This window comes from Strongylocentrotus purpuratus, unplaced genomic scaffold (genome assembly GCF_000002235.5).
Source record: "Strongylocentrotus purpuratus isolate Spur 01 unplaced genomic scaffold, Spur_5.0 spur5_scaffold_18, whole genome shotgun sequence".
NCBI lineage: Eukaryota > Metazoa > Echinodermata > Echinoidea > Camarodonta > Strongylocentrotidae > Strongylocentrotus > Strongylocentrotus purpuratus.
Window position 1 is genome coordinate 24,473,654 of NW_022145603.1, and position 13,699 is coordinate 24,487,352.

A 13,699-nucleotide genomic window follows, 5' to 3' on the forward strand; every position below is an offset into this window, starting at 1 on the left:
AAAATAGCTTAAAATAGTAATTGATATGGAGATAATTAACAAGGTCAAAAAACCTTAATTTCATGTATATCGACTCGCTAACCTGAAATCTAATCAATTTTTGTCGCTATGGTGATGTCTTACATGACAGAATTAATCAATTTTCCCTTTTTTAGTCATCGATGGGGAAATCCCTGTCATATTTTAAGAATAGTAGCAGTAGTACAGGTGTCATATTCAAGTGGATATGTCACCAGACTGTGGATCCCAAGGTCCGCGGTTTGAGTCCCGCGGCGGCACTAATGTCCATTGGCAAGACATTAATCTACATTTGCCCCACAGCCACTCAACGCAAGTGAGGTAAATGGGTACCTGGTAGGATCCTTGAAATGCACTGTGCTGATAATGGCTGCCGGAGCTAAAGCTAGTGTAATAATGTCCAAAAACTCTTTGGAAGCGCATAGAGACTTTATATCTTAATGTGTTATGCGCTATACAAGAACGGACTATTAGTGTACTATGTATAGAGCAGTCGAAACCTTAAAGAGTGAGTTATCAAAATTTGCTTTGTGGCATGCACGCTTGCTAACAAACTTCTGCCAGTTGATCTATGATCAGGGCCCCATTTCATAAAACTTGTTATCAATAACAAGATAAAAACTTTGCTCTCATCCAATCAACTGTTAGGATTTCAGTAGCTTATATATAACAGGTATTGGAACTTGTTATTGATAACAGGGGTGTTTCATAAAGCTGTGCGTAAAGTTACCCATATGACTTGAAAATGAAGAGCTAAATGGGATTTTCAAATCCTTTTAATTGCATGAGCTAAAGTTATAATATATATGCAGATTTAGATTAACCTTATCATTTTTAACAAAACATTTTAATGCAAAGTGTATTTTTGGCTACAATTTAATTGAGATTATGGGAAACACAGTCACGGTCTGTTAAAATGTCAGGAAAAATTTTGGGCATCCCATTTGGCTCTTTATATTCAAGTCATTCGTAAAGTCATGCGTAACTTTACGCACAGCTTTATGAAACGCTCCCCCAGGTTTGATCAAAACAGGGCCCTCCCTGGCTTATCAAACGCTTCATGATCTTGATCTCTTGCTGGGAATCTCTGATCTATGATCAGGGCCCAATTTCATAAAACTTGTTATCAATAACAACTTTGCTCTTAGCCAATCAACTGTTAGGATTTCAGTAGCTTATAACAGGTATTGGAACTTAATTGTTATTGATAACAGGTTTGATGAAACAGGGCCCTCTTCCCTGAGTTATCAGCCGCTTCATGATCTTGATCTCTTGCTGGGAATCTCTCTGTACAGTAAGAAGGTGAAGACCATACCACCCAACTGAATAAATAAAGAAAAGAAAGAAAGAGATAAATTGATATAACATGATAAATAAGCATTAGCTCCGGGCTTTATTTTATCAAATAACTAGGGTCATGGATAGAGTTACATTGGAGGAGGAAAGAGAGAGAGGGAGAGGGAGGGAGAGGGTGAGGGAGGGTGAGGGAGGGTGAGGGAGGGTGAGGGAGGGAGAGGGAGGGTGAGGGAGGGTGAGGGAGGGAGAGGGCAGGAGAGGGAGGGTGAGGGAGGGAGAGGGAGGGTGAGGGAGGGTGAGGGAGGGTGAGGGAGGGTGAGGGAGGGTGAGGGAGGGAGAGGGAGGGCGAGGGAGGGTGAGGGAGGGTGAGGGAGGGTAAGGAAGGGAGAGGGAGGATGAGGGAGGGCGAGGGAGGGTGAGGGAGGGTGGGAGAGGGAGGGTGAGGGAGGGAGAGGGAGGGTGAGGGAGGGTGAGGGAGGGTGAGGGAGGGAGAGGGAGGGTGAGGGAGGGTGAAGGAGGGAGAGGGAGGGTGAGGGAGGGTGAGGGAGGGAGAGGGAGGGCGAGGGAGGGTGAGGGAGGGAGAGGGCGGGAGAGGGAGGGTGAGGGAGGGTGAGGGAGGGTGAGGGAGGGAGAGGGAGGGTGAGGGAGGGAGAGGGAGGGCGAGGGAGGGTGAGGGAGGGAGAGGGAGGGTGAGGGAGGGAGAGGGAGGGTGAGGGAGGGTGAGGGAGGGAGAGGGAGGGAGGGAGAGGGAGGGTGAGGGAGGGAGAGGGAGGGTGAGGGAGGGAGAGGGAGGGCGAGGGAGGGTGAGGGAGGGTGAGGGAGGGAGAGGGAGGGTGAGGGAGGGAGAGGGAGGGTGAGGGAGGGAGAGGGAGGGCGAGGGAGGGTGAGGGAGGGTGAGGGAGGGAGAGGGCGGGAGAGGGAGGGTGAGGGAGGGTGAGGGAGGGTGAGGGAGGGTGAGGGAGGGAGAGGGCGGGAGAGGGAGGGTGAGGGAGGGCGAGGGAGGGTGAGGGAGGGAGAGGGAGGGTGAGGGAGGGAGAGGGAGGGCGAGGGAGGGTGAGGGAGGGTGAGGGAGGGAGAGGGCGGGAGAGGGAGGGTGAGGGAGGGTGAGGGAGGGAGAGGGAGGGAGGGTGAGGGAGGGTGAGGGAGGGAGAGGGCGGGAGAGGGAGGGTGAGGGAGGGTGAGGGAGGGAGGGCGAGGGAGGGTGAGGGAGGGTGAGGGAGGGTGAGGGAGGGAGAGGGCGGGAGAGGGAGGACGAGGGGGGGTGAGGGAGGGAGGGCGAGGGAGGGTGAGGGAGGGTGAGGGAGGGTGAGGGAGGGAGAGGGCGGGAGGGTGAGGGAGGGAGAGGGCGGGAGAGGGAGGGTGAGGGAGGGTGAGGGAGGGTGAGGGAGGGAGAGGGCGGGAGAGGGAGGGTGAGGGAGGGTGAGGGCGGGAGAGGGAGGGTGAGGGAGGGAGGGCGAGGGAGGGTGAGGGAGGGTGAGGGAGGGTGAGGGAGGGAGAGGGCGGGAGAGGGAGGGTGAGGGAGGGTGAGGGAGGGGGAGGGAGGGTGAGGGAGGGAGAGGGAGGGTGAGGGAGGGAGGGAGAGGGCGGGAGAGGGAGGGTGAGGGAGGGTGAGGGAGGGAGAGGGCGGGAGAGGGAGGGAGGGGGGAGAAGGGAGGCGGAAGGGTGAGGGAGGGTGAGGGAGGGAGAGGGAGGGTGAGGGAAGGAGAGGGAGGGAGAGGGAGAGAAGGGAGGGAGAGGGAGGGTGAGGGAGGGAGAGGGAGGGAGGGAGAGGGAGGGAAGGGAGGGAGAGGGAGGGCGAGGGAGGGTGAGGGAGCGAGAGGGAGGGAAGGGAGGGAGATGGAGGGATGGATAGAGAGAGAGGGAGGAAGGAGAAAGGGATAGAGTCATCTTAGAGAGGAGGGAGAGATAAAGAGAAAGGGGGAGGGAGGGACAGAGAGAGAGATTGATTTAATCATTTATTCATTCATTGCATCCACAAGGTTGGATTTCAAATTAAAACCACAAAGTGTAAAAATAATTTCAACAATTTATGTTATTTATTTCTACAAAATCCTGCATGAATTCACCCGGGTAAAAATCTACTTACATGTAAGACAGATATGCAGATCGCCACTCCTCCCACGACCCCTCCGTACTCTGTCACACGAGCCTCTGTAGCTGTGAGGCATCCCTGTATAATAAAGATGATAAATAAACAAATTTTATTAAAGGGAACCGGTAACTTTGTCTCAGCTTCTGAAACAAAATCCTGGATTTAGCTCATGTTGCAATGATAATTATAAACTTTTAGGTAAGTCAGGAACCCCATGACTTTTACAAGCCGATTGCCTGTCTGATTATCAAGATATTTATGATTGGAAATCAAAATCAAATTTTGCGTTTTCCTAACGGTTTTCATAACACTACGGTCTATCGGGGAAAACGAGTATGGTAAAACCGATCACTCAAAGACTTTTACTTTTTGGAGGCACTTCATGATCATTTTGAAGCGCAATTAGTTTTGGGGCTTCAATGTTACACCATATCAAAGACACTGATAACACGTAGGGCCGTGCATCTCAGATTTAACTTTGTTAAACGATGCCTTTAACCAAATGCGGAGATGAAGTTTATTTTTCTGAACATATAGAGAGGCATTAATCTAAAGATCCATTATTACGAAGCATCATTGACCAAAGGTCCATGATTCTGGCAATGAAATACGGTTCATGAGTCTAAAAAAGGGTTCATTTAATTCTGAAATTTTACTATGATGTAGGCCTAACTGAGAAAATATTTCTGAAACATACAATGTGTACCTTTAAAATCTGAAAGCAATGGCTAATCTGTCTTTTGAAAACATCTTTATTACTTAGATGCTGCTTGTAAGTGTCGGCTTGCATGGTGATGTAGATATACAGTAGGCTTGCGGATGCACTCCTGACAACGGATGGTCAACCTGTTCGAAACGTCGAGCCACTCATCCTCTCCAAGCGCTATAGTTCTCCTTAGAACTATATGCTAAGAAAGATAACAACGGTCCTTTTCAGGACTACACACCCCCAAGAAAGATTACCAAGTCAGAGTCCTTTTCAGGACTCCTCAACCCCCTCTCTCTCTCTCTCACATGGTGCACCCGCAAGCCTACTGTACATCTTTATTACTATTAAAAATCTTTGATTCTCCTGCAAAAAAAGATGAACACGACAGCAACACATCTCTGCATACATGTTACCACAATCATTCCTTACCACATTATGCAAGTAGAGTCTATACAGGTTCTGGGGCCTCTCTAACCGGCAGATGACAGGGTCGACGCCCTCTCGACAGCAGCTGGCAGGCACCACATCACGAGGTTTTAACGGCGACTGGTTCAGCCAGAAAGCTGTCATTTTATACTCAACCACCGCGTCTATCACATCACCGGCTACGCCACAGCATCGAAACTACGAAAGACAGAGAGAGAAGAATCAGAAATAGTTTATCATCGAAACTACGAAAGTCATAGAAAGAAGGATCAGAAATAGTATAGATTTTAAAAATCTAGGCTTTCTCTGTTTTGAAACAATTAAAGCCCAAGCCTGTCTGGATATTATGCTACGGTCACAAAGGTTCGTACGAGCGATAATTTTGTGTTCCCGTATTTCCATTGTCTGAAATCGTTCGTACGGCGTTCGTAGCAGTTCGTAATGGCATTTGTGACCGAGGCTTAAGATGTTTTTCTTAAAAATAAAACCACAATTTTCCAATCAATTACAAAAAAAAGTGAACTCGTCTGAATATATTTATATTACAAATATATGACACCTAATATGCTATGATATTGGCATGCACGAACGAATAGGAATGGTTTTGAATGAGTAATGTCAAAAATACTTTCTATTCAGAAGATCGTGTAATGATGTCTGAGTATAATGCAAAAGATTTCTGGGGGTTATTTTACAAAGACTAAGATCGACTTTAAGTGGGACTTAACTATGGCAGGCTGTTCATGCCACTGGTTGCTGTCACCATTAGTCTCTCAATTATGATATTTAGATAAATATTTTTCCTTCAATAATGAACTGTCAAAAAGGGTAATTTCTGTAGATTTGTGACCACGATTTGTACGTCCCTTGAGAAACCAATGACAGGAATGAATATAGAAACTAGTGGAAGAATAGCCTGCCATTGTTAAGTCCAACTTAATGTCGATCTTAGTCTTTGTGAAACACCCCCCTGGTCTGAGAGTAGTTAGATTTCCTTCAGATATGATGCGGCAAAAACACCACACTTTTGTTTCTTTAATCACGTCTCTGGATCTTGTAACACTGTAGTGCAACATGAATTATCTGCGTTAGATGCCATACTTTTTACACATACAAAAAAAACCTCATACCGCACTTTTCCCATAAGGCCCAAAGTGAATACAGTGAATGAAAATTAAAATTACATAAATACATATACGGGTAATAAGAAAAAAGTCTTACAACTACAAACTGCAAAAAAAATGTGTTTTAAAGGCCTTTCTGAAGGTAATAACTAATGGAGACTGCCTATTTTTAAGTAGTAGCCCTTACCCTTTTCTGTATGAAGTCATACGCCTCGGTGTATTCCTCTGCTCCATCTGCCCCATAGTTATCTCTCAAAGACCAGGTAAGGTTCTGCTCCGTTTCAGCCTAGAAGCAGCAGAAACAAAAAGGAAGATACTTAAATTGACTCGATCAGTAACATTGCCTCATATTCTGAAACAAAATCCTGGATTTAGCTCATGCTGGAATCATAATTATGACCCTTAGCCGATCGCTGTCTAATTATTAAGATAATTATGATTGGAAATCAAAATTTTAAAAACCGTTAACAGTCTATTGGGGGTAATGAGTATGGTAAAAACCGGTCACTCAAAGATTTTTACTTCTTTGAGGCATTTTGGAAGTGCAATTTTTTGAGGGCTTCAATATTACACCATATCACAGACACTGATAACACGTATGGCCATACATCTCAGATTTAACAGAATGGGGCCTCGATCTGACTGAGTAAATCGAGGGAAACATATATCAGCCAGATTACAAGCATGCATTATACTTTTTTTCATCAAAATGTGCATCTAATAATAATGAATTTACATAGCACATTGTCCATATGCACGTTCAAATGTACATTCCTATTATATTAACAGATTAGGTGAGTTTTTAGATTTTTTTGACGGCTAAGAGCATTTTGCGAAATACAAAATGAAGTATTCGTAATCATCAAATTAAACCAAACTAGCCTAAAAAACACTGAATTTTCACATGGCGATAAGGGTATAATATATCAACATAATACTTACACTTGCTAAGAATGCCATTCCTAAAATACCGCCAGAAAACTCAATCACAAATACCGCAAGCAACAGGTAGAAATACTGCAATGTAAGAAGAGAAAAACAAATGTACAAAATAAAATGAATGGGTTTTCTTCATTAGTGACTTTGTTTTTAACTTACAAGTTTCTGCTCGCCTTCATTTTGACAAAGTATGTTTTAAAGAACTTTCATGTACACCAAAATCAATCTGTTATTGTATTTTGTGTGTGGTAATGAGCATGCACATACAGTTTACTGAGTTTTGCAATAATTCAACAATTACTACTAAAGGTAAAGACCAGTTTTGGAAATGCCCTCCTCTCAAAAAATGAGATGGAAGCTCTTATTACCAATCATGTGAAAGAATGAGTTTTAACTAATACGTGATCATACAAATTTTGCTGAGAAACCGCCTACTAATACTACTAATTGATATTTTTGGTAAATTATTCTATCTACTTGGACCTGATAGATATAACGCACATGTCGCGCATGTGTCGCGTAGTCCCATATACATCTTTCTGTGTACAGTGCTTGTAACTTTTCCAAGACTGCATGGGCCAAGTTTCTTATCATTTTGATAATTCCAAAACCTTGCAGTACACACCAATACTTATATGCTAGATGATCAACCTTTTCTGAACGATTCCACAACGTTTCTTTCACAATGCAATCGCATGACCATAACTGGTCTTTATCTTTAATGTACTAGATCTATGTACTTGTAATAATAGTAGTAATGACAAAAATAGTGGGCTCTTGCATAGTGCTCATGTCTGTCAAACTTGACACTCCTGACACTCTAGCACTTCAAGGAATAATTTTCTATTTTTTATTTTTATGATTTCAAGGAATAAATTCCCACCAGGTACCTATTTACCTCTCCTGGGTTGATTTTGGCAAACGTAGATAAATGTCTTGCCAAAGGACAATAGTGCCGCGATAGGACTCGAACCGCAAACCATGTGATCAACAGTCTGGTGACTTCTCCCTTAGAGACCGCGACACCTTCACATGAGTAAACAACTGAGTGTATTTTTAATCTTTGCCCCTTCAAAATACTGGCACTCAGTCGTATGTCTAAAAGTATATTTGTATACAATTTTGTTAAGCTGTGGACAATGCCTACTTTTGTTTGTCATTAATGGTCTTTTCCCCCACTTCTATGTATCATACTTTACTTTGTTGGCTGTTTCGTGTTGGTTATAATACGCACAATCAGCCGGCCCATGTATTGATATTATCAATTAATGGTCAACGTATTTTTTTTAAAGTGGAGTTGAATTTGTATGATGGTATTGGCTAAATTTCACACATTTTGGGGTCTAAAATTACCTTCATAGCTATTTTAGGTCCTAAAAGGGCACTAGAAATGTCATAAATAAGAATAAGAGCGCAATAACCATGCACTTCAGTGAAGGCATTTGCTGTCTTAAACAAGAACTCAAAAATCCCTTTAACTATAAGAACTTCAGGAAGGTCATATATCTTATTCCGAACGCTGTCTGCCCCCTTCAACAAGCACTTCTTGACTAAGTAGCATCAATGGTTTCCCCTGATGCCGATGAGTAAGACCCGCCTACCCACAGACGACCTGACAACGTACGCACGTCATGACCTTATACATCCTGTAAAACATGCCTGAATCATGCACTCAACAACACCGTAGTCTGGATAAAAAGACCCCAGTTAATAACAATAATAATAATATTATTCCGCTTTTGTATAGCTCCCAATACATCGATACAACAATGTGCACAAGCGCTTTACAGATATATTATTACCCTGGTCATCGGATTCAGGCTCACCTGCACACAATGTATGCAATGTATGCACATTTTCCACTTCCTGGGGAGTTGATTGTGAGATAATTAAACTTTAATAATCTGATTTTTAATTGAAATCATTTGCCAACATGGACTGAAAAGTTGAGTACAGTAGATTGTCACATTATTATATTTATATATTAATTTGTAAATGAGACTGATTGGTTAAAGGCCAGTATATATGTTAGCACATGTTCTTTGGAGCCTTGGGACCTGACCCCTAACAGCAAAACCAAGTATATTACATAATACATGTATATTCAGTAGCTGAAGTTTAGCTAAACTTGCTAAAGAATATAGTTTATCATTGCATTCCTCCAAAACAGTCAATCAGTGCCACATACATGTATTCCCTAATGCTTTTCATTTGGATGATTTTTTTAAAGTGTCTTAACTTTTGAACCAATTTGGAGAACATTCCTAAGCTAATCATTTGCTGAATTATTGTGTGTTGATTGATATCAGCTCTTTCTGTCTTTATATATGCAAAAATTTGAATAATGAGCTAGTCCTAGATATTAGATTATTTGGGGTCTCAAATGTTACCAAATAGTGACAAGTGTGACATCAAATATGTTGTTCATTTAAAAAAAAACTCAAAAAAAGCTTGGAAACTCAAGTTTGGTTAGTTATATCTCTCTTGTCATGGGAAAATTAATCGCTTTGTTTAGTATCATTAGATAGAAAGTTTATTCCACTATACAATGAAACCATATTATGATTTTGAAGCCATGGAATGAGCAGTACATCTGAATAACAGGCAGGGAAAAAAGTGAAAAGTTGCAAACGACACTGGTATCAAGCACTGGTATTGTAATATGCAGTGCACCACATAGCAGCCCAATATACACTCTTAAAAAAGAAAAGGATGCATAGCTGAACAAGAACAGTGATTTGATCTTGCCCCTTATTTTGATGTAATGCAGATTCCGCCATGATTGAGAAATCATAACGAAAAGTGGAATCATTTGAAAGAGATATAACACACTTTCTGATGCTACTAAACATTGTAATGATTATACCATAACAAGAGGGTGTTTCACAAAGATCCTAAGTTGAACTTATTTCTAAGTTGGACTTAACAATTGAGGAAAGCCGTTAGCATCTATGAAAATATTTTATGAAAGTTATTTCAAAAGGCATAAAATGTTGATACAAATCAATGAAATCATTCATAGTTTCTATTATCAATAAGATTTCACGTTCTTGATGTGGAATTTATAGAAAGTCTAAAGTACTTGAATTTGCGCTTTTGAATATATTTTATTTTGAGGCTACAAATGGCTCTCCATAACTTTTAAGTCCAACTTAGAGTTAAGTTCGACTTAGGATCTTTGTGAAATACCCCCCAAGAGAGATATAATCAATCAAACTTGAGTTCCCAAATTTATTTTGAGGGGTTTACTAGGTCTGATCCAAGCTCTGGTATGGCTCTAAATCTGATACAGTGATGATACATACTAAAATCTCTGATGTGGTCGGTAATAACTTACTAGAGAAAAATTGTTTGGACTTGCCCAAGGACTGAAAACACAGTCACTTAGCTCAAGTCCAAGGCCTTGCTTTTAAAGAGTTAAGGACACCGTCTTATTAAAAGATACGATTGATTTGATAATCATAACTTGAAAGCAATCGCAACTGCTATCTTTTAAGTACACAGTTATGATTAATTCTAAGTTGCGATTAGTTTGAATCAATCAACTCTTTATAATACAGGGCCAAGGATAGATTCTCAATGAATAGAATCTTCCTGCCATAAAAAGATCTTGCTATGTCAGGCAAATATTTCCGCAGGCTCTGTTGTTGATGTTGAAGGAATCCACACTTCCCTGACTGACAGAGCTCTAAAATTACCCAGCTTTTCCGCAGCTAAAGCATAGATAAAATATTCCTTCCCTCTCTGAATATAAACGTAAACTTCTTCTTCATTATGAAAATGCTTAAGAAGGTCATCATGACGGAGACCATCGTTACTATCAACACTTCTTGGTTGGCTGCACCACACACCCGTTTTTGTTCTTCTTTTGTTTTGTTTTTTGTTTTTATATATTATGTAACAAATGTACTATGCAAAGGGAACCTTAATCACAACCATAATGCTTCCAAAGTTTCCTCTTCATTACTGTAGATTATTGCTAGCATCATTTGTATTTAATGACTTGCATAAAATATCAAATATATGTACATGTTTTGTTACCTTGTATATATATGCGTTACTTTGTAAATTCTTTTCATATGCAGTTAAAGATTGCATTGTGAAAGAAAAGGTGTGGAATGGATCAGAAAAAAGTTGATCATGTAGCATGTAAGTATTGGTGTGTACTGAAAAGTCATCAAAATCATAATAAATTTGGCCCAGTCTTGGTAAAGTAACAAGCACTGTACACAGAAAGATGTATATGGAACTACACAAATGGTGTCGGGGCTACTATATCTTGATTTCCTTATCTCTCTATGCTCATTACTCAGCCAGTATTCATTTTCTTCCAAAATTGTTTGGCACATGACATTTATTTGTAATCTTGAACATTCAGTGTAAGTTTCATTTGATTCTGTGAGAATTCATTTTCTTTTTTTTTTACCAGAACTAAAGTTTATCTTTAATGTAGAAATAAAACCTATAATCAAGAAACTCACCATCTTTAGGAGACACTTGTTCTCTAGACGAGCCCCGACACATCCAAGCAGGGAGACTACGAGGATCAATGCTCCACCAAGGACGATGGCCTGGCCTGCCATCTTGAAAAGGTCGTTGCCAAGGAGAAGCGCGACCTGTTCGTTAATGGGGTCCATTTGGACCCATACTCCTATCGCCACCATTGCCACTCCTGTGAACTATAACAAATTTTATAATAATAATAATATATTACATTTATAAGGCTCTAAATACAATGCTTCTAGCTCTTAACAAAACAAGGTACAACGTAAAATAAACATACAGCAATAATAATACATAATTCTAAAAATAACATTGCGGATAATTAAAAGCTTACTTTAAATAAAACTGCCCTATAAATCACAATTAATCAAAAATACTTCAAACTATCATTGAGGATTGACGGATACTAACTGGTAAACTGTTCCATAATATCTCTTAGCACTAGCACTGAATTACAATGACATGTGAGTAATTCCACAAATTAGGGACCCCCTTTGTGACATTTTTGGTGTCCCTGTATCATAAGGAACCCACACGTATTTGTGGCTCTGAGTAAAGACTTAAATAGTGGAGTATGTTTGTTAAAGTGATTCTACAGTGTAGGTATGAGAATGCAATATTATGCTTGGAAATTACTTTATGACAATCTCACTCCTTATGTCACATGTTCTTGAGTGGAATTTATAAAAAAAAGTCTAAAATATTTGAATTTTTGCTTTTGAGTATATTTTATTTTTAGGCTACAAATAGCTCTCCATAATGTTTAAGTTCAACTTCGAGTTAAATTCGACTTAGGATCTTTGTGAAACACCCCCCAGTTGCTTGACGCATCATTTGGTAGCAATTACTCTGTCAGGATCCTACAGATGAATTTCTATCTTCATCCCTGGATCTCATATACCTACATGTAACCCTGGGACAAATCTGCTGATAACCAATCAGAAGAAAGGATTTCAGTAGCTTATAACAAAAACTGTCATTTTGCACTGATGACAAGTTTTGTGAAACATCCCCCAGATCTTAACCCTAAAACCCAGTTGTAACTTAACTCCGACTCTAAATCACTGACAACAAAAATGCTAGAGCAATTGCCACCAGAGGAAATGTCGAGGGATCGATCTACTCACCACAAAGAAGACGTTTAGACAGTAGAGAAAGACACGATAGCACTGTCCTTGCTCCGATAAGGGTGGCCCAGGCGTCGGAGGATCTTCCTCGATCTCCATCACGAGTCTCTCCTTGGGAGCTATGGTGACGGTTGGTTCTTCCTCTTCTATAAATAATGAAAATAATAACGTTTTATTTACCCAGGGTAGCCACTTCAGTTATGAAACTGCTCTTCAAGGCGGGCCCTGCATAACATAATATGTTATTACTACCCTTCTCCAATCTAATATGCTGAGCGCCTAGCTAGAAAGCAGAAGGTCCCATTTTATGGTAAGTCTTTGGTATGACTTGGCCGGGGTTCGAACCCACGACCTCCCGTTCATGAGGCGGGCGCTCTAACCACTGAGCCATTAGTATATATATATATACATGTATAGAAGAAGGGTTTTATTACAAAAATTCCATCGTCTCGGTCTTACAAATGAATTGCCATTGGAATTCAATTGAAATACATGTATTTACAAGTTAAAAGTATAATAGTCTGGAATAGAAGAAGGGATGAGTGAGAAATAGGAGCAAGAATCAACAAAAGGTGAGAGAAGAATGAAAGGAAAAGAAAGGAAGGGTATTAGTAAGAGGAATATATCAAGAAAGATGAGGTGAAAAACATGTGTAATGAGCCTTCTATTAATTAACTTTATAATGTACAGATCCTCATCTTATACAAACCATAAACATATATGTATTAAAAATGTATTACAAATAATTATAAAATACATTTGACAAGAAACATAAAGTATTTATTGTAGTATTGTAGTTATGATACTTCTACCGGTGGTTAAATTGAAACATAGTAAAATTGTGAAATTAAGTATGATCAACGATATCAGCCGTGCTAAACGTACAGTAAATTCTACCTTCGATAAATCGGTCCCTCTATCACAAGGTTAATGTCAGTACATGTATCTCCTTTCTCAAATCGTTGTTCCCTCAGTCAGTCGTTCCCTCAAGCGTAAGAAAAAAAATTGGTGTTGCTCCTTTCTTGATTTTCCTTCAGTCGTTCTCTCAATCACGATCAGTGATTTCTCTTTTCACTGATCTTCCTTTTCCAATATGATTTTCCTTCAGTCAGTTATTCTCTTGTTCACAAGTCTACCGATTATGAACTGTTCCTCTTATTTCAACTTTCCTTGATCTTAAGAACTTGTCTCCTCTCTCTTTTTTTATTTCATTACTGAAAGTTACACTATGTACCTAATGATGGTTTATATTTAGATACAGCCAATTCCTTTTTTATTAATCACTTTGAGATTTTACTTTCAACTGGACAATAAAGATCAATTTAACTGGATGAAAAATTCTTCTCTCATTTTTTTGCTGTAAAATCCACTTGTGTCATCTGTTGTTGCAGATCCTGGCCTTTCTGTATTTAAGTTTTACTGCAAATATAATGACATGTCAAGAAACATGTATCAAATTTTAGAT

General features: G+C 40.4%; 1 protein-coding gene across 1 annotated transcript; it reads right to left on the reverse strand.

The window, feature by feature from the left end:
* Positions 1-461: 461 nt before the first annotated feature.
* Positions 462-13,424, reverse strand: LOC115925521 (CD151 antigen-like). Its single transcript, XM_030989546.1, has 8 exons — positions 13,132-13,424; positions 12,235-12,380; positions 11,086-11,283; positions 6,608-6,682; positions 5,853-5,951; positions 4,545-4,739; positions 3,401-3,484; positions 462-1,340 (listed from the first exon to the last, which is right to left on the reverse strand). Exons 2-8 carry the CDS (start codon positions 12,331-12,333, stop codon positions 1,275-1,277), a joined length of 816 nt encoding a protein of 271 aa, XP_030845406.1. The 5' UTR covers positions 12,334-12,380; positions 13,132-13,424; the 3' UTR covers positions 462-1,274.
* Between the last annotated feature and the right edge of the window lie 275 nt (positions 13,425-13,699).